This window comes from Piliocolobus tephrosceles, chromosome 9 (genome assembly GCF_002776525.5).
Source record: "Piliocolobus tephrosceles isolate RC106 chromosome 9, ASM277652v3, whole genome shotgun sequence".
NCBI classification, from domain to species: Eukaryota; Metazoa; Chordata; class Mammalia; order Primates; family Cercopithecidae; genus Piliocolobus; species Piliocolobus tephrosceles.
Genome location: NC_045442.1, coordinates 64592111 through 64611571, shown reverse-complemented (window position 1 = coordinate 64611571; position 19461 = coordinate 64592111). Strand labels below are relative to the sequence as shown.

Here is a 19461-nt window from a genome sequence, read left to right as displayed (position 1 = left end):
ACCTTATTAGGTCACACGTGGTGGCTCATGCCTGTCATCCCAGCACTTTTGGAGGCCAAAGTGGGCAGATTGCTTGAGCCCAGGAGTTTGAGACCAGCCTAGCCAACATGGTGAAACCCCATCTCTACTGAAAATACAAAAAAATGAGCTGAGCATGATGGTGTGTGTGCCTGTAATTCCAGCTACTCTGTACGCTGAGCGGGGAGAATCACTTGAGTCTAGAAGGCAGAGGTTGCAGTAAGCCGAGATCGTGCTACTTCACTCCAGCCTGGGTGACAGCGTGAGACCCTATCTCAAAAAATAAAAAAAGAAAGAAAAGAGATAAAAAGAAGAAAAAAATTACAATTTTAACTTTTTGTGTGTGTGTGTGTGTGATGGAGTCTCACTCTCTAGCCCAGGCTGGAGTGTAATGGCGTGATCTCGGCTCACTGCAACCTCTGCCTTCTGGGTTCAAGCGATTCTCCTGCCTCAACCTCCCAAGTAGCTGGGATTACAGGCATGCACCCACCATGCCTGGCTAATTTTTGTATTTTTAGTAGAGACAGGGTTTCACCACGTTGGCCAGGCTAGTCTCCAACTGCTGACCTCGGCCTCCCAAAGTGCTGGAATTACAGATGTGAGCCACTGCGCTCTGCCTGTGTTAAGCATTTTTAAGGGTACAGTTCAGAGGCAAAGTACATTCACCTTGTTGTGCAACCATCACCTATCTATCTCCAGAACTCTGCATCTTCCCAAACTGAAGCTCTGTGCCCTTGAAACAATAACTCCCCCTTCTTTCCTCCTCCCAGCCTCTGGCAACCCCCATTCTACTTTCTGTCTCTGTGATTTTCACTGCTGTAGGTGCCTCATATGAATATTAGTCCTTTTGTGACTGGCCTATTTCACTTAGCATAATGTCCTGAAGGTTCTTCAATGTTGTAGCATATGTCAGAATTTCCTTCCTTTTTATAGCTGAATAATACTGCATTGTATGGAATATGCCACATTTTATTTATCCATTTATTGGCTGACTAACAGTTGGGTTGCTTATTTGTATGTTTTTGTCCTCATTTACTTTTCTAATATTTATACTTTCATATTTACTATCATATTTTTGGCAGGTACCGCTTAAATCTAAGTCAAGATGAAATAAAACAAGAAGTAGAGGACTATCTTCCTTCGTTTTGTAAATGGGCAGGAGATTTCATGCATAAAAACACTTCGACTGACTTCCCTCAGTTGCAGCTCTCTCTGTAAGAAACACATTTTGTTTATATAGTCTTCTTATTTTTAGACCAGGGTGCTATTCTGTGTGTTGAATCAAAGTTTTTAAAAGATTGAGCAATTACAATTAGCTGTTTTGCTTGCTTACTTTATAAATTACTGTCCTAAGTATCTTTACGTGACAAAAAAAAAAACCAGTGAATAGAAAATTTTATTTTCATTATTATAAGATAGCTTATTTTTTATATGTAGATATGTATTTTCTTTTTCTTTCTTTTTTTTTTTTTTTGAGATGGAGTTTTGCTCTGTCACCCAGGCTGGAGTACAGTGGCACTGATTTTGGCTCCCCGCAACCTCTGCCTCCCAGGTTCAAGAGATTCTCCTGCCTCAGCCTCCCAAGTAGCTAGGATTACAGGCACCTGCCACCACGCCTGGCTAATTGTGTATTTTTAGTAGAGACGGGATTTCACCATGTTGGCCAGGCTGGCCTTGAACTCCTAACCTCAGGTGATCCACCCGCCTCGGCCTCCCAAAGTGCTGGGATTATAGGCGTGAGCCACTGCGCCCAGCCTCTTTTTTTTTTTTCTTTTTTGAGACAGAGTCTTGCTCTGTTGCCCAGGCTGGAGTGCAATGGCATGATTTCGGCTTACTGCAACCTCCGCCTCCCTGGTTCAAGCAATTCTCCTGCCTCGGCCTCCCAAGTACCTGGGATTACAGGCTCCCACCACCACACCTGGCTAATTTTTTGTATTTTTAGTAGAGACGGGGTTTCGCCATATTGGCCAGGCTGGTCGTGAACGCCTGACCTCAGGTGATCCACACACCTTGGCCTCCCAAAGTACTAGGATTACAGGTGTGAGCCACTATGCCCGGCCTGTATTTTCTTATAAAGTAATCAACTTTTGGCATCCTAATTTTTTTCATTTGATTCTTTTTTTTTTTTTTTTTTTTTTGAGATGGAGTCTCATTCTCTCCCCCAGGCTGGAGTGCAATGGTGTGATCTCGGTTACTGGAACCTCCACCTCCCGGGTTCAAGCTATTCTCCTGCCTCAAACTCCTGAGTAGCTGGGATTACAGGTGTGTGCCACCACACCTGGCTAATTTTTGCATTTTTATTAGAGATGGGGTTTCATCATGTTGGCCAGGCTCGTCTCGAACTCCTGACCTCAACTGATCCTCCCATCTCGACCTCCCAACATGCTGGGATTACAGGCATGAGGTACTGCGCCTGGTCTCATTTGATTGTTTCATGTGTATTTCTCTGTGTTACTAGCATATAGTCTGTGTCATGTGTTGACTGTCATATGGATGTGCTATGTATTTACTGTGTTTAGCCATTTAATGCTGTTTGGCATTACGTGTATTTTCAAGTTTTGTTTTTTTTCCTCAAAGTGGCATTATTATAATTTTATAGGGGAAATATGTTTTTTTCTGTTATTCATTCAGCAAATATTTATTGGGTGTCTAATATGTGCCAAGTAATGTTTTAGGTGCTTGGATCATGGTAGCAAAAAACAAAACAAAACATACAACCACCTACTTTCTGGAGTTTCTATACTACTGCACAAGTAAACAGCAGGGGACCAGACCGTGATTATTGTAGTGCCAAACAATGAGGAGGGTAAGAAGAAAGGGAGAATATGTAGGTAGTGATGGCAGGGATATTCCATAGAATGTTCATGGAAGGCTTTTCTCATAAGGTAGCATTTGAGCAGAAGCTTAAAGGAAATGAAGTAGTGAGCCATAGAGCTGTCTGTTGGAGGAATGTTCCAGGTAGGGGAAACAGGGCAAAAGCCCTGTGGCTGACACATACTAGCTGTGTGTGCAGTATCTCAGCGAGTCAGTGTGATGGCTAGAGCAAAGTGCAGTAGGAGAAGAGCAGCAGTAGTTGCCCTGGAGCTTCATCATCCTGGTCAGGACTTGGATGCTGCTCTGATTAGAATGGAAGCCATTGGAGAGATTTTATCTGATTTCCTTTTTTTTTTTTTTTAAACAGGCAGCATGTTATTTTTCTTTAAATAGGCATGACTTCCATGTATACTAATAATCTCAATGTTCTCTCAATGTTTTCAATATTTTATAACAGTTTGTGATCTAAAAAGTTTGCTTTAAGAGTATCCAGGCATGGTGGCTCTAATCCCTGCACTTTTGGAGGTCAAGGCGCTGTGTCAACTGAGCTCAGGAGTTTGAGACCAGCCTGGCCAACATGGTGGAACACCATCTCTACTAAAAATATGAAAATTAGACAGGCGTGGTGGTGGGTGCCTGTAATCCCAGCTACTCGGGAGGCTGAGGCAGGAGGATCGCTTGAACCAGGAGACAGAGGTTGCAGTGAGCCGAGATCGTGCCACTGCGCTCTAGCCTGGGCAACAAAGCGAGACTCCGTCTCAGAAACAAAAGAAAAGCTTTAAGGTTTGTGAGTCAGAAAGATTTGGAGTAGTTAGTTCTTTGAACCTATTCCCTGTGGTTCGAAGAATATAATGAGCCTGGATGTGAATCCCAGTTTGGCCATAATTTAGCCGTATAACTACAGTAAGCTCCGTAAATTGTGTGTGCTAGTTTCTGCTTTGATCTCATTTACTTTTTTTTTTTTTTGAGACAAGGTCTCACTCTGTTGCCTAGACTGGAGTGCAGTGGTGCGATTTAGGCTCACTGCAACCTCTGCCTCCTCCTGAGTTCAAACAGTCTTTCTATTTCAGTCTTCTGAGTAGCTGAGACTACAGGTGCACACTACCCTGCCTGGCTAATTTTCATCTTTTTGTAGAGATGGTGTTTCGCTGTGTCACCCAGGATGGCTAGTCTTGAACTCCTGGACTCAAATGATCCCCCTGCCTTGGCCTCCCAAAGTGCTAGGATTACAGGCATGAGCTACCATGCCTGGCCCTCTAATGTGATTTTCATATGTATTTTTAAAATATTTAGTAGTTTAAAAAAAGGTTTGTCTTGATGTTAGAGTTGAGTCTGTTTTGTTTTGTTTTCTTTTCTTTTTGAGATGGAGTCTCACTCTATCACTCAGGCTGAAGTACAGTGGTGCGATCTTGGCTCACTGCAACCTCTGCTTCTCAGGTTCAAATGATTCTTGTGACACAGCCTCCTGAGTAGCTGGGACTATAGACATGAGCCACCACACCTGGCTAATTTTTGTATTTTTAGTAGAGACGAGGTTTCACCATGTTGGCCAGGCTGGTCTCGAACTTCTGACCTCAAGTGATCCACCTGCCTCAGCCTCCTAAAATGTTGGGATTACAGGCATGAGCCACTGTGCCCGACTGAGTTTGTTTTTCATATTTTTTTTCTGTAGTGGTCGTAAATTTTCCACCAGCTTCCTACACTTAGAAAAAAGCTAGAGTGAGTAGATTGTTTAGCTTTTCTTGTGTTTTAAAAATAGATTTACAGCCGGGCGCGGTGTCTCACGCCTGTAATCCCAGCACTTTGGGAGGCTGAGGCAGGCGGATCACGAGGTCAGGAGTTCGAGACCAGCCTGGCCAACATGGTGAAACCCCCTCTCTACTAAAAATACAAAAATTAGCTGGATGTGGTAGCACGTGCCTATAATCCCAGCTACTCAGGAGGCTGAGGCAGGAGAACTGCTTGAACATATATATATATATGTATATACATATGTTTCATTCTTTTCATTCTTTGTTATTTCTTTGGAACAGATTAACATAGGGGATGGATATTGGGCTTCACTGTGATAAACTATGTTTATCAAGTAGTCATCCTTCACCTAGTTCCTTGCTTTGCTTTATAATATTTCTGTCATTCTGGTCTTTATCAATGTTCTGTGACACTGAGAAAGTTGATTTTATCGGCCAGGCACAGTGGCTCATGCCTGTAATCCCAGCACTTTGGGTGGCCGAGGCGGGCAGATCATGAGGTCAGGAGTTTGAGACCAGCCTGGTCAAGATGGTGAAACCCTATCTCTACTAAAAATATAAAAATTAGCTGGGCATGGTGGCAGGCGCCTGTAATCCCAGATATTCATGAGGCCGAGGCAGGAGAATCGCTGGAACCCGGGAGGCAGAGGTTGCAGTGAGCCGAGATCGCGCCACTGCACTCTAGCCTGGGTGACAGAGCAAGATCCCATTAAAAAAAAAAAAGTTAATTTTATCTTCAACTGCTCATAATTATTTATCCTCATTTACCCTCCTTCCTCCTCCCTCCCCTTTTTCCCCTTCCTTCCTCTTTTATTTCTTTTTGTCATTTACATTTGCTTGAAAAATTTTTTTTTTTTTGAAATGGAGCCTCATGTTGTTGCCTAGTCTGGAGAGCAGTGGCACAATCTTGGCTCACTACAACCTCCGCCTCCCAGGTTCAAGCGATTCTCTTGCCTCAGCCTCCTGAGTAGCTGGGATTACAGGCGCCTGCCACCATGCCTGGCTAATTTTGGCATTTTTAGTAGAGACGGGGTTTCACCATGCTGGCCAGGCTGGTCTCGAACTCCTGTCCTTGGGCGATCCACCCACCTCAGCCTCCCAAAGTGCTGGGATAACAGGTGTGAGCCACCGCACCCAGCTGCTTGACATTTTCAATTACGGTGGATGTCTATTTTTGTAGTTTTTTTGGACGTAAGCTTTTCTTTTACTTTTTGTTAATTGTTTTAGCATCCTGTCTGCATGTTTGCTTGTTTGTTTGTTTTCCTTTGGTGGAATCTTTTTTTTTTCTTTTGAGACGGAGTCTCGCTCTGTTGCCCGGGCTGGAGTGCAGTGGCCGGATCTCAGCTCACTGCAAGCTCTGCCTCCTGGGTTTATGCCATTCTCCTGCCTCAGCCTCCCGAGTAGCTGGGACAGGCGCCCACCACCTCGCCCGGCTAGTTTTTTGTATTTTTCAGTAGAGACGGAGGTTCACTGTGTTAGCCAGGATGTTCTCAATCTCCTGACCTCGTGATCTGCCTGTCTCGGCCTCCCAAAATGCTGGGATTACAGGCTTGAGCCACCGCGCCTGGCCTCCTTTGGTGGAGTCTTAACCCAAATTTGCTTTTTTCTTTTTGGTTAAAATTAACCCATTGTTTTTACAGTGATAAGCATGATTCTTAGAATCCTGGGTTAATAAATTCTGCAAACATTTATTCAATGCTATGTGTGTGCCAAGGATTATACCAGGTACTGTTGTTGTAGGGATAACCAAAGCCCTCAGGAACTCAGTTTATTGGTGGTAGATGAAAATAATAAAAGTGAAGGGGTTTGCTGGTGGAGAAAATGTAGGTGACAAAAGCAACATGGAACCCTTGGAGATAACAGCATATAAGGGACAGAAGGAGAGAATAGAATCTGTTGAAGGAGGCTTAGGATAGGTCAGCAAGGGATTTGCAGTCTGGAAGAAGGGCATCATAGATGCTAGGGAAAGAGGGTGGAATTCAGACTCATCTTTGACTTGCAAACATTCTTTGAAATCAAATCCTACATTTTTTTGCAAAACACAAAATTAGATACATTTTATATACAATGCACTCATGCTAGCTTAATGATGGGGATATGTTTTGAGAAATTTGGTGTTAGGCAATGTCATCACTGTATAAATTTCAGAGTGTACTTGTGCAAACCTAGATGGTGGAGCCTACTACACACCTAGTCCATATGGTATAGCCTGTTGCTTCTAGGCTACACACTTGTACAACATGTTACTGTACTGAATACTGTAGGCAGTTGTAACAACGGTAAGTATTTGTGTATCTAAACATATCTAAATATAGAAAAGATAGTGTGCTGCATTACCACCATATCTAGATGTCACTAGGCAATGGAATTTTTTAGCTACATTATAATCTTATGGGACCACCATCCTATGTTGATGAAATCATTGTTATACAATGGATGACTGTATATATAATTTTTCGAGTCACACAGAACTTTTACTGAAATAGATTATGCATTATCTATTATCTATCTAAGGGAAACACCAATAAATTTTAAAGGATCAGTAGTATCTTAGAGACGATATTCTGCAACTGTACTGTAACAAAGTTAGAATAACTTTGATTCAAAGTTAGATAACAAAAGGATATCTAAAATTCTCATGGTTTGTAAACTAAGGAAATGTTGATAAATGTTTTAAAAGGTCAGTCATAAAGGAAATTAACACATTTAGAATAGGTGGTTACATACCAAATTTTGTAGACTATAGCTAAAGTAGTACTTAGAAATTAATTTTTGTTGCCATTTAAAAAAATTGTGGTGGCTGGGTGTGGTGGCTCACGCCTGTAATCCCAGCACTTTGGGAGGCTGAGATGGATGGATCACTTGAGGTCAGGAGTTAGAGACCACCCTGGCCAACATGGTGAAACCTTATTTCTACTAAAAAATACAAAAATTAGCAAGGTGTGGTGGTGCACTCCTGTAATCCCAGCTACTTGGGAGCCTGAGACAGGAGAGTTGCTTGAACTGGGGAGGTGGAGTTTGCAGTGAGCCGAAATTGCACTACTATACTCCAGCCTCTGCGACAGAGTGAGACTCCATCTCAAAAAAAAAAATTGTGGTAATAAACATATAGTGGCCGCACATGGTTGCTCATAACTGTAATCCCAACAGTTTGGGAGGCCAAAGCAGGAGGATTGCTTGAGACCAGGAGTTCAAGATCAGCCTGGGAAACATGGTGAGAACTTGTCTCTACAAAAAAAAAAAAAAAAAAAAAAAATTAGCTGATGCCTGTAGTTTCAACTACTTGAAAGGGTGAGGCGGGAGGATCTCTTGAGCCCAGGAAGTCGAAGCTGCAGTAAACTGTGTTTGTGCTACTGCATTCCAGCCTGGGTGACAGAGTGAGACTCTGTCTCAGAATAATAATAACAATAATAAAGCCACATTGCTTCTTTTTCCAGGGCATTGAATTTTAGTAACAACTTTAAAAGTTTTTTTTCCTGTATTCGATTAGGTATACATGTGACATTTCATAAATAATAAGTTTTGCCTTATTTAATAAAAGCATATCTGAATATACACCATGAACAAATAATGGTGAGAGAAGATAAATATTTAAGAAATTTCAGACCAAGTGCGGTGGATCATGCTTGTAATTCCAGCACTTTGGGAGACCAAGACAAGAGGATTGGTTGAGTTCACCATGTTGCCCCGCCTTTTGTAGACTCTGTCTCTACAAATTTGAAAATAATTAACAGGGTGTGGTGGTGTACACCTCTCATCCCAGCTACTTGGGAGGCTGAAACAGAAGGATTGCTTGAGCCCAGGAGGTCAAGGCTACAGTGAGCCATGTTCATGCCACTGTTCATGCTTGGGCCACAGAGAGAGACCCTGTCACACTAAGAAAAAAAAAAAAGAAATTTTAGATAAATTATGACTTCTCTGAATTTCACTATTGTGTTCAACGATTCTGGAAGGATGCATATCTTCCATGAGATTATATTTGAAGCATCTTGAAATAGTTTTTTTTAATGAAAAATTATATGGGGAGGGGGTTGGGGGAGGGATAGCATTAGGAGATATACCTAATGTAAATGACGAGTTAATGGGTGCAGCACACCAACATGGCACATATATATATGTAACAAACCTGCACGTTGTACACATGTACCCTAGAACTTAAAGTATAATTTAAAGAAAAAGAAAAATCATTTAAGACAGCATTTTTTTTTCTTAGAAAATATTCTCATTTGTTAAAAAATTGCTGTCCATGGCCAAGTGTGGTGGCTCATACCTGTAATCCAGCACTCTAGGAGGCCAAAGCAGGTGGATCATTTGAGGTCAGGAATTTGAGACCAGCCAGGACAACATGGCAAAAGCCTGTCTCTGTTAAACAAAAAAAGGAAGAAACAGCTGTCCAAAAAAAGAAATAGGGATTGACCATAATAGTATGAACTAAACAAAAATCAACTAAATAATCTATTCTAACAACTAGAATGATTCTATTTTTAAAAATCTTCATTTTGATATGATAGGAAATGTTTTATTACTAGAAAAGTCATCTTTTTCATGTAAGCTTTCCACTAGATTTAGTATTTTATGTGGCTGGCTTTGAATCTAAAAGTGTAAAATATTTTCCCAGTAGATAGGATTAATAAGAGGTAATTCTTTCTTTTCTTCTAATCTCTTCTGCAGAATAACTGTAACTGCTCTGAAAATGAATAAATCTTAGATAAGAGAGGAGATTTGTAAGTTATTTCCACCTCTTCTCATCCCTTCAACATTTATATATTCCCTGTTTTTCTCCTTCCTGTGCTCATGGGTTATTTACCAATTAAGAGATTAAAGTCAGAACCTTTTTATAATAAAAAAAATTGAGTACTTACTTTAAATATTGATAGTGGTAGACATGGTTTCATTTAGTTATTAAGTAAAGAAAATGGGACACTTGGAAGTGACCATGAGCTCCTTTGAAGATTGTCACCTGGGGGTGTGTGGATGAAGTGTTGGGTGAGTGAGCCCCAGACTTCATAGATGATGGAGATAGCCAATTTTTTTTTTTTTTTTTTTGCTACTGAGTCTTGCTCTGTCACTCAGGCTGGAGTGTTGGAGTGCAGTGGCACGATTTTGGCTCACTGCAGCCTCCGCCTCCTGGGTTCAAGTGATTCTTCTGCCTTAGCCTCCCGAGTAGATGGGATTACAGGCATGTGCCACTCTGCCTGGCTAATTCTTGTATTTTTTTTAATAGAGATAGGGTTTCACCATGTTGGCCAGGCTGATCTTGAACTCCTGAACTCAAGTGATCTGCCTGCCTCGGCATGAGCCACCAGGCCCAGCAGACAGCTCATTCTTAATCAGTGTAATCTAGTGTTAGGTGAAGGAATACATCTCTCATTTTTTAGGGTGCAACCACATGCAAGCCATTACATACTAATTTGCATAATAATTGTATATCAAAATACTCAAATTGGAATTGTGGCTCTAGCAATTTAAGTAGCAAGACTTGTAATCTAGGCCTGAGAAAATAAGGGCCTGAGTTAAGATTATAGTAGGAATGACTGAAAGGAACAGATGATAAATACTGAGAAAGACTAAATTCCATGAGCAGAACCTGTAGGACAGTGATTCTTAAACTTGAGCATGCATCAGAATTGTGGAGGGTTGGTTAAACAGATTGCTAGGCCTCACTCCTAGAGTTTGTGTTTGAGTAGGTTTGGAGTGGGTCTTTGAGGATTTACTTTTATAGCAAGTTCTCAGGTGATGCTGATGCTACTGGTCCAGGGATCACAGTTTGAAAATCACTGCTGTAAAAGTAGGTAGACTCTTTCCCCTCCCCACATTCTCTGTGTGTAATAGACAGTCAGAGCCAGCAGATGTGAAATGAGCTAAGTGTTCTAATTAAGTGTTTTTGTGCTTTTTTTTTTCAGGCCAAGTGATAGTAGTAAGGATAATTCAACATGTAACATTGAAGTCGTGAAATCAATGGATATTGAAGAAAGCATTTGGTCCCCTAGGTTTGGATTGAAAGGCAAAATAGATGTTACAGTTGGTGTGAAAATACATCGAGGGTGTAAAACAAAATACAAGATAATGCCACTGGAACTTAAAACTGGCAAAGAATCAAATTCTATTGAACACCGTAGTCAGGTATAAATGTTAATAAGAACATTGTCTGTTTTATAGTTTTAAAGATGCAGTCTGCTTTGTATATTTTGGTTCAATTCAGGTCATTTTTATTTCAGTTTCATATACTTTTCCATTTACATACATTTAGGGTATTCAACTTGTTTTATAAATATATACATGCTACAGTAGAAATGTTTATCAGCCAAGTAATATAACAGCTGAATTTGTAAGCCAGTGTTGCCAAATTTAGGCTGCCAAACGAATCTAAGCAGATGCTCCTAAGAAAGATAATTATTGGCTTGGTGTGGTGTTGGGAGGATCAGTTGAGCCCAGGAGTTCAATACCAGCTTGGGCAACATAGCAAGACCCCGTCTCTACAAAAAAAAAAAAAAACAACAACAAAATTAGCCAGGCGTGGTGGTGCACACCTGTAGTCCTAGCTACTCGGGAGTCTGAGGCCGGAGGATAGCTTGATCCCAGAAGGTTGAGGCTGTAGTGAGCCATGATTACACCACAGCACTTCCGCCTGGGCAAAAGAACAAGACCCTGATTCAAAAGAAAAAAAAAGATACAAAATTAGCCGGACGTGGTGGCGCATGCCTGTTAATCCCAGCTACTTGGGAGGCTGGGGCAGGAGAATCATTTGAACTCGGGAGGCGGAGGTTGCGGTGAGCTGAGATCGTGCCATTGCACTCTAGCCTGGGCAACAGGAGTGAAACTCTGTCTCAAAAAAAAAAAAGGAAAGAAAAATTGATGTAAATGTATTATTTTATTTCCAACCTTTATGTGATTTTATATTGATTTTTATCTGAGATGAAATACAGAGATCTGTCTTACCATTATGTTAAATTCAAGTTTTAAAAATTATTTTAGGCCAGGCATGGTAGCTCACCTCTGTAATCCCAGCACTTTGGGAGGCTGAGGCGGGCACATTACTTGAGGTCAGGAGTTTAAGACCAGCATGGCCAACATGGTGAAACCCTCTCTCTACTGAAAATACAAAAACTAGCTGGGCGTGGTGGTGTGTGCCTGTAATCCCTAAGGCTGAGACAGGAGAATCACTTAAATCCAGGAGGCAGAGATTGCAGTGAGCCGAGGTTGCACCACTGCAGTCCAGCCTGGGTGACAGAGTGAGAGTCCATCTTTACAAAAAAGTTATTTAGCCGGGCGCGGTGGCTCACGCCTGTAATCCCAGCACTTTGGGAGGCTGAGGCGGGCGGATCACTAGTTCAAGAGTTGGAGACCAGCCTGGCCACCATGGTGAAACCCCTTCTCTATTATAAAATACAAAAATTAGCCAGGCATGGTGACTCATGCTTGTAGTCCCAGCTACTCTGTAGGCTGAGGTAGGAGGATCACTTGAACCCAGGAGGCGGGGGTTGCAGTGAGCCGAGATCACACCTCTGCATTCCAGCCTAGGCGACAGTGAGAATCCGTCTCAAAAAAAAAAAAAAAAAAAAAATTTAAAAAATTACTGTGGCTCAGCCTGTAATCCCAGCACTTTGGGACGCTGAGGCAGGAGGATCACAAGGTCAAGAGGTCGAGACCATCCTGGCCAACCAACATAGTGAAACCTCTTCTCTACTAAAAATACAAAAATTAGCTGGGGTAGTGGCACACGCCTGTAGTCCCAGCTCCTTGGGAGATGGAGGCAGGAGAATCGCTTGAACCTGGGAGGTGGAGGTTACAGTGAGCCGAGATCGCGCCACTGCACTCTAGCCCGGGCGACAGAGCAAGACTCTGTCTCATAAAAACAAAACAAAACAAAAATTGGCCGGGTGCAGTGGCTCACACCTATGATTCCCAGCACTTTGGGAGGCCGAGGTGGGTGGATCATGAAGTTAGGAGATCGAGACCATCTTGGCTAACACAGTGAAACCCCGTCTCTACTAAAAATCCAAAAAAATTAGCCGAGTGTGGTGGCAGGTGCCTGTAGTCCCAGCTACTCGGGAGGCTGAGGCAGGAGAATGGCGTGAACCTGGGAGGCGGAGCTTGCAGTGAGCCGAGATCACGCCACTGCACTCCTGCCTGGGTGACAGAGCAAGACTCCATCTCAAAAAGAAAAAAAAAGTTATATTTCTCCTTGATAAACAATTTTCTGTTGTCCTTCAAAGTTATTTTTAATTTACATTAATGATAGTGATTTAACAAATCAATTAACACTAAGTTGTGTTTTATTTTCTGATTATCATTATCCCCTCTGCCAATCTCTGCTTTGGCTATCTGTAGTATGTCTTCATAGAAACTTTTTTATTTTTTATTTTTGAGATGGAGTCTTGCTGTGTCTCCCAGGCTGGAGTGCAGTGACGGATCTCGGCTCACTGCAACCTCCACCTCCTAGGTTCAGGTGATTCTCCTGCATCAGCCTCCCAAGTAGCTGGTACTATAGGCATAGACCACCATGCCCAGCTAATTTTTTTGTATTTTAGTAGAGATGGGATTTCACCATATTGCCCAGGCTGGTATCAAACTCCTGAGCTCAGGCAATCCATCTGCCTCAGCCTCCCAAAGTGCTAGGATTGCAGGCGTGAGCCACCAAGCCTGGCCTGTAGAAGCTTTTATTTTTTTATTTTGTTTTATTTATTTATTTATTTATTTTGAGATGGAGTTACACTCTTGTTGTCTAGGCTAGAGTCCAATGGCGCGATCTCGGCTCTCCGCTACCTCTGCCTCCTGGGTTCCAGCGATTCTCTTGCTTCAGCCTCCCGAGTAGCTGGGATTACAGGCATGGGCCACCACACCTGGCTAATTATGTGTTGTTAGTAGAGATGGGGTTTCTCCATGCTGGTCAGGCTGGTCTTGAACTCCTGACCTCAGGTGATCTGCCTGCCTCGGCCTCCCAAAGTGCTGGGATTATAGGCGTGAGCCACCGCGCCCGGCCCGTAGAAGCTTTTAAATCAGCAAAGATAAAACTAAAAGATAGTAACATTATTATATTTTTATGATATAATATTTGCTAAGGGAATAAATAATAAAACAAGAGTTGATAATATAACTTAAATTTCCATTGCCCTTACAATTTTGCATATTATTTGAATATATATAAAATAAGGTTCAAAATACTGACTTGTATAAGCGGATATTAGAGAGACTTTCTCTATTAAATCTTTCTTGCAGGCTGGGCGCGTTGGCTCATGACTGTAACCCAACACTTTGGGAGGCCGAGGTGGGCGGATCACCTGAGGTCAGGAGTTTGAGACCAGCCTGGCTAATGGAGAAACCCTGTCTGTGCTAAAAATACAAAAAATAGCCAGGTGTGGCAGCGGGTGCCTGTAATCCCAGCTATTTGGGAGGCTGAGGCAGGAGAATCGCTTGAACCACCTGGGACGCAGAGGTTGCAGTGAGCTGAGGTTGTGGCACTGCACTCCAGCCGGGCAGCCTGGGTGACAGAGGGAGACTTTGTCTTAAAAAAAAGAAAAGAAAGAGTCTGTCTTTCTCTTCTTTTTTTTTTTTTTTTTTTCTGAGACAAGGTTTGGTTCTGTCACCTAGGCTGGAGTGCAGTGGCTCGATCTTAGCTTTGCAACCTCCGCCACCCGGACTCAAGCCATCTTCCCACCTGAGCCTCCCAAGTAGCCGGGACTAGAGGTGCACACCACTACGTCTAATTTTTTTTTTTTTTGAGACTGAGTCTCACACTGTTGCCCAGGCTGGAGTGCAGTGGCGCGATCTCAGCTCATTGCAACCTCTGCCTCCCCGGTTCAAGCGATTCTCCTGCCTCAGCCTCCTGAGTAGCTGGGATTACAGGCCCCTGCTACCATGCCCAGCTAATTTTTTGTATTTTTAGTAGAGATGGGTTTCACTATGTTGGCTAGGCTGGTCTCGAACTCCTGACCTTGTGATCTGCCTTCCTCAATCTCCCAAAGTGCTGGGATTACAGGTGTGTGCCACCATGCTGGCCTTATGCCTGACTAATTTTTGTATTTTTTGTAGAAATCGAGTTTTGCCCTGTTGTCCAGCCTGGTCTCGAACTCATGACCTCACATGATACTCCCACCTCGGCCTCCCAAAGTTCTGGAATTACAGGCATTAACCACTGCACCCAGCTTTTTGCTATTAATTGTGTACCAAATATTGAAGGTTTTCACAAGAACTTTACATTTGGGAATGAAAAGTAGGGTAACTGTTTCACCTATTATTAGATTTTGTGTAGATGTTGGAAGTGGAAGAAAATATGTTTCCCCTTGTTAAAGACTTGAAATTTTTACTTTGATAATAGAGAAATAACTGAAATTACAAACTTAAATACTTGGCTAAATTACAACCCTCTTGAGAAAGGAAAATTATGCCAATAGAAGAAAGGCTGTTTTTTTTTTTTTTTTTTTTTTTATTATACTTTAAGTTCTAGGGTACATGTGCATAACGTGCAGGTTTGTTACATATGTATACATGTGCCATGTTGGTGTGCTGCACCCATCAACTCGTCAGCACCTATCAATTCATCATTTATATCAGGTATAACTCCCCAATGCAATCCCTCCCCCTCCCCATGATAGGCCCCATTGTGTGATGTTCCCCTTCCTGAGTCCAAGTGAGCTCATTGTTCAGTTCCAACCTATGAGTGAGAACATGCGGTGTTTGGTTTTCTCTTCTTGTGATAGTTTGCTAAGAATGATGGTTTCCAGCTGCATCCATGTCCCTACAGAAAGGCTGTTTTTGAAGTCAAAGATTAGAAGGAATGTGTTTTGTGTATATGAGACTGAAATTTTTAAATTGATTTTTAAAATCACAAGTTTGAATGAAATCACTTTATAATGCTAAACAGGAGCTAAATATAAAAGCATTTTAGACCTGCACAGTGGCTTACACCTTTAATCCCGGCACTTTGGAAGGCCGAGGTGGGTAGATCACTTGAGGTCAGGAGTTTGAGACCAACCTCGCCAACATGGTGAAACCCCATCTCTACTAAAAAAAAAAAAAAAATTAGGTGGGTGTGGTGACATGTGCCTGTGGTCCCAGCTACTCGGGAGGCTGAGAATGCTCAAACCAGTGAGGCAGAGGTGGTAGTGAGCTGAGATCGTGCCATTGCACTCCAGCCTGGGTGACAGAGCCAGACTCCATCTCAAAAAAAAATAAATAAAAGCATTTCAATATCTTAAGTGATCTAGATTCCAAGACTTTTTTCCATTGAGATTGTTGCTCTAATTCGCCGTTGCTTCAAGGTAAAGAATATTACTGTATTTAATTTTGTTCAGTTGGAGATTTTATTTTTGCAAGAAGTGCAAGAAAATTTTAATAATAAAGTAGTAATTCTTGTATTAAAAAATGAGGAAATTTGCTAGAACAAGGCTTAAAAATTGGAATTTATATTGCATATTTATTATGCAAGAGACAAGACATTGAAAAATTAATTATGATAGTTCATTATTATGTTAGGTATAAGGAAAAAAAAACAAGGTTCCCTGCTTAAAAGATTTGACTTTTTAATTTTGATAATAAGAAAAGGTTTAAGAAAGTTTTTTTTTTAGATGGGGTCTTGCTATGTTGACTTGCAGCTAAAGCTGTTACATGAGCTAAAAGGACTATTTTTAACTTGTCTTAGATGGTTTCTCCCAAGAATTTCATGAAACCTAAGGTGGTTAATGACATTTCATACTCTGGAGAAACAAACTCTGTAGAGTTAGTATTATTTGTCATAGTAGCTATCATGTAAATGATAGTCATTTTTGTTTTGGTTCATTTATTTTAAATGGAGAAAATAGTGTCTACAGACTGTTAACTTCAAAATGTAAATCATAGTTTGATTAATTTCCTTCTTCAATTTATTGGATATCTAAATATTTGCTTTCTAAGAAAATTCTCTATAGGATTCTTGGTTATCCAAGTAAAACTGAGAAACAGAACTATGTTTGTTTTGTGTAAATTAAATTTTTATTTTTTTTTAAGACAATCTCCCTCTGTTACAGGCTGGAATGCAGTGGCACGATCTCGGCTCACTGCAGCCTTTACTTCTCAGGGTCAATCAATCCTCCCACCTCAGCCTCCTGAGTAGCTGGGACTATGGACGCACATCACCATGCGCGGCTAACTTTTTTTTTTTGGAGATGTAGTCTCCTTCTGTCTCCCAGGCTGGAGTGCAGTGGTGCGATCTCGACTCACTACAATCTCTGCCTCCTGGGTTCAAGCAATTCTCCTGCCTTAGCCTCTCAAGTAACTGGATTACAAGCATGTGCCATCATACCTGGCTAATTTTTGTATTTTTAGTAGAGACAGGGTTTCACTATGTTGGCCAGGCTGGTCTCGAACTCCTGAGCTCAAGTAATCTGCCCGCCTTGGCTTTCCAAAGTGCTGAGAGTTTAGTCATGAACCACCACACCCAGCTGTGCCTGGCTAATTTTTAAATTTTTCTACATACATCTCTTTTTGTAGAAATGGGGGTCTCACTATGTTTTTGTTTTTATGCTTTTAAATTTTTGTTGGCACTTAGTAGGTGTATACATTCATGGATTACATGAGATATTTTAATACAGGCATGCAATACGTAATAATCGTATAATGGTAAATGGGGTATCTATCCCCTCAAACATTTATTATCTGTGTTACAAATAACCCAGTTATACTCCTTTAGTGATTTAAAAATGCACAGTTAAATTGTTTTTGACTATAGTCACTCTGTTGTGCTAGCAAATACTAAGTCTTATTCATTACTCTTTTTTTTGGTACCCATTAACCACCCCCACTTCTCCCGCTGACCACCCTCACTATCATTCCAAGCCTCTGGTAACCAACCTTCTACTATCTGTCTCCATGAATTCAATTGTTTTAATGTTTTGCTCCCACAAGTAAATGAGAACATACGAAGTTTTCTGTGTCTGGCTTTTTTTACTTAACATAATGACCATCAGTTGGTCTCACTATATTGCCCAGGCTGGTCTCAAACTCCTGGGCTCAAGTGATCCTCCTGCCTTGGCCTCCTGAAGTGTTGGGATTGCAGGCCTGAGCCACCATGCCTGGCCTAGATTAAATGTTTGACATCAAATTTGTCATATTATCTTTACCAGTTTGGCTCATGTTACTTTTTAAATAGAAATAGCTTTATTGATCTTTTGACTTTAAAATTATGTGTTGGTTGCAAGACAATGTAGGGAAATACAAGAAGTTATAGTTTTGTTTGAGCAAATGTCAATGTTTGCACAGGTTGTTCTGTACACTCTCCTAAGCCAAGAGAGAAGAGCTGATCCAGAGGCTGGCTGGCTTCTCTACCTCAAGACTGGTCAGATGTACCCTGTGCCTGCCAACCATCTAGATAAAAGAGGTTGAGCTGTTTTCTTTTAGTTGTACTTCTTTGCCCACCCCCCACTTCAGCTTCTAGTGATACATATTTATACCTGACAATCTACTCACAGTACTTACTGGGTTATAATTTGTAGCTGTGGGTTTTTTGTTCTTGTTGTTTTGTATGTGTGTATTTTTGTTTTTGGTTTTTTAAGATAAAGTCTCACTCTGTTGCCCAGGCTGGAGTGAAGTGACACAATCTTTTCTCACTGCAACCTCTACCTTCTGGATGGAAGCAATTCTCCTGCCTCAGTCTCTTGAATAGCTGGGATTACAGGCATGTGCCACCATGCCTGGCTAATTATACTTTTAGTAGAGGTGGGGTTTTGCCATGTTGGCCAGGCTGGTCTTGAACTCTTGGCCTCAAGTGATCTGCCCACCTTGGTCTCCGAAAGTGCCGGGATTATAGGCATGAGCCACTGTACCTGGCTAATTGTGGTATTTTTTAAAAAGAATTTTAATAATATACTCCATAGTTGAAAACATTATTAACTTTTAAAATTTTATTATGCAAAATTTTATTTCAAACTTTCTATTTTATATTAAAGAAAGATATTCTAGATAGCTGCATTTATCCTCAGCATTCAGCTAATACCAACTTTACAATGCTTACTAGTTATGTAATACATAGTTTAAAGAACTTATAAAGTGAACAGAAACTTAAAGGAAATGTACCAAAATGTTGTTATTCTAGTATAGTGGGAAATATGAATACTGTTTTCTCCTTTTTAAAATGTTTTTATTTTTATTTATTTATTTATTTATTTGAGACCGAGTTTTGCTCTTGTTACCCAGGCTGGAGTGCAACGGTGTGATCTCAGCTCACCGCAACCTCTGCCTCCCGGGTTCAGGTGATTCTCCTGCCTCAGCCTCCTGATTAGCTGTAACACAGTCATTCGCCACCAATCCTGGCTAATTGTGTATTTTTAGTAGAGACGGGGTTTCACCATGTTAGTTAGGCTGGTCTCGAACCCCTGACCTCTGGTGATCCGCCCTCCTCGGCCTCCCAAAGTATTGAGATTGCAGGCGTAATCCACTGCGCCCGGCCCTGAAATGTTTTTAAATCTGAAAGTTTTACATATGTAGTGAAAAATACATAATAAACTTTATTTAATTCTTAAAAAGACATTAACCTTTTTTTCATAGAATTATTAAAGCTAAGAAACCAGATGGCATTCTCATTGTTTCACCGTATTAGCAAATCTGCTACTAGACAGAAGACACAGCTTGCTTCTTTGCCACAAATAATTGAGGAAGAGAAAACTTGTAAATATTGTTCACAAATTGGCAACTGTGCTCTTTATAGCAGGTAAGTATTGTCTACCAAAGGCATTATTTCTAGTTGAGTATGAACTCAACTAAATATATTTAAAATTGGTGGCCAGTCCAGCATTGATAACATCATTTTCGTTATTTTTCCTTTATATTTTCCTTTGTGTGTATTATTTCTAAAATTAAGATAATGGGGGGAAAAAAACAGTATTTTTTTTTTTTTTTTTTTTTT

General features: G+C 41.1%; 1 protein-coding gene across 2 annotated transcripts in view; it reads left to right on the top strand.

The window, feature by feature from the left end:
* Window positions 1-19461, top strand: part of DNA2 (DNA replication helicase/nuclease 2) — a 63108-nt gene that overhangs the window by 13026 nt on the left and 30621 nt on the right. For both annotated transcript variants that reach the window (XM_023205074.2, XM_023205075.2), the window contains exons 5-8: window positions 1101-1232; window positions 10487-10706; window positions 17820-17937; window positions 19104-19266. In XM_023205074.2, coding sequence (XP_023060842.1) covers window positions 1101-1232; window positions 10487-10706; window positions 17820-17937; window positions 19104-19266 — 633 coding nt within the window. The remainder of the gene's footprint in view (window positions 1-1100; window positions 1233-10486; window positions 10707-17819; window positions 17938-19103; window positions 19267-19461) is intronic.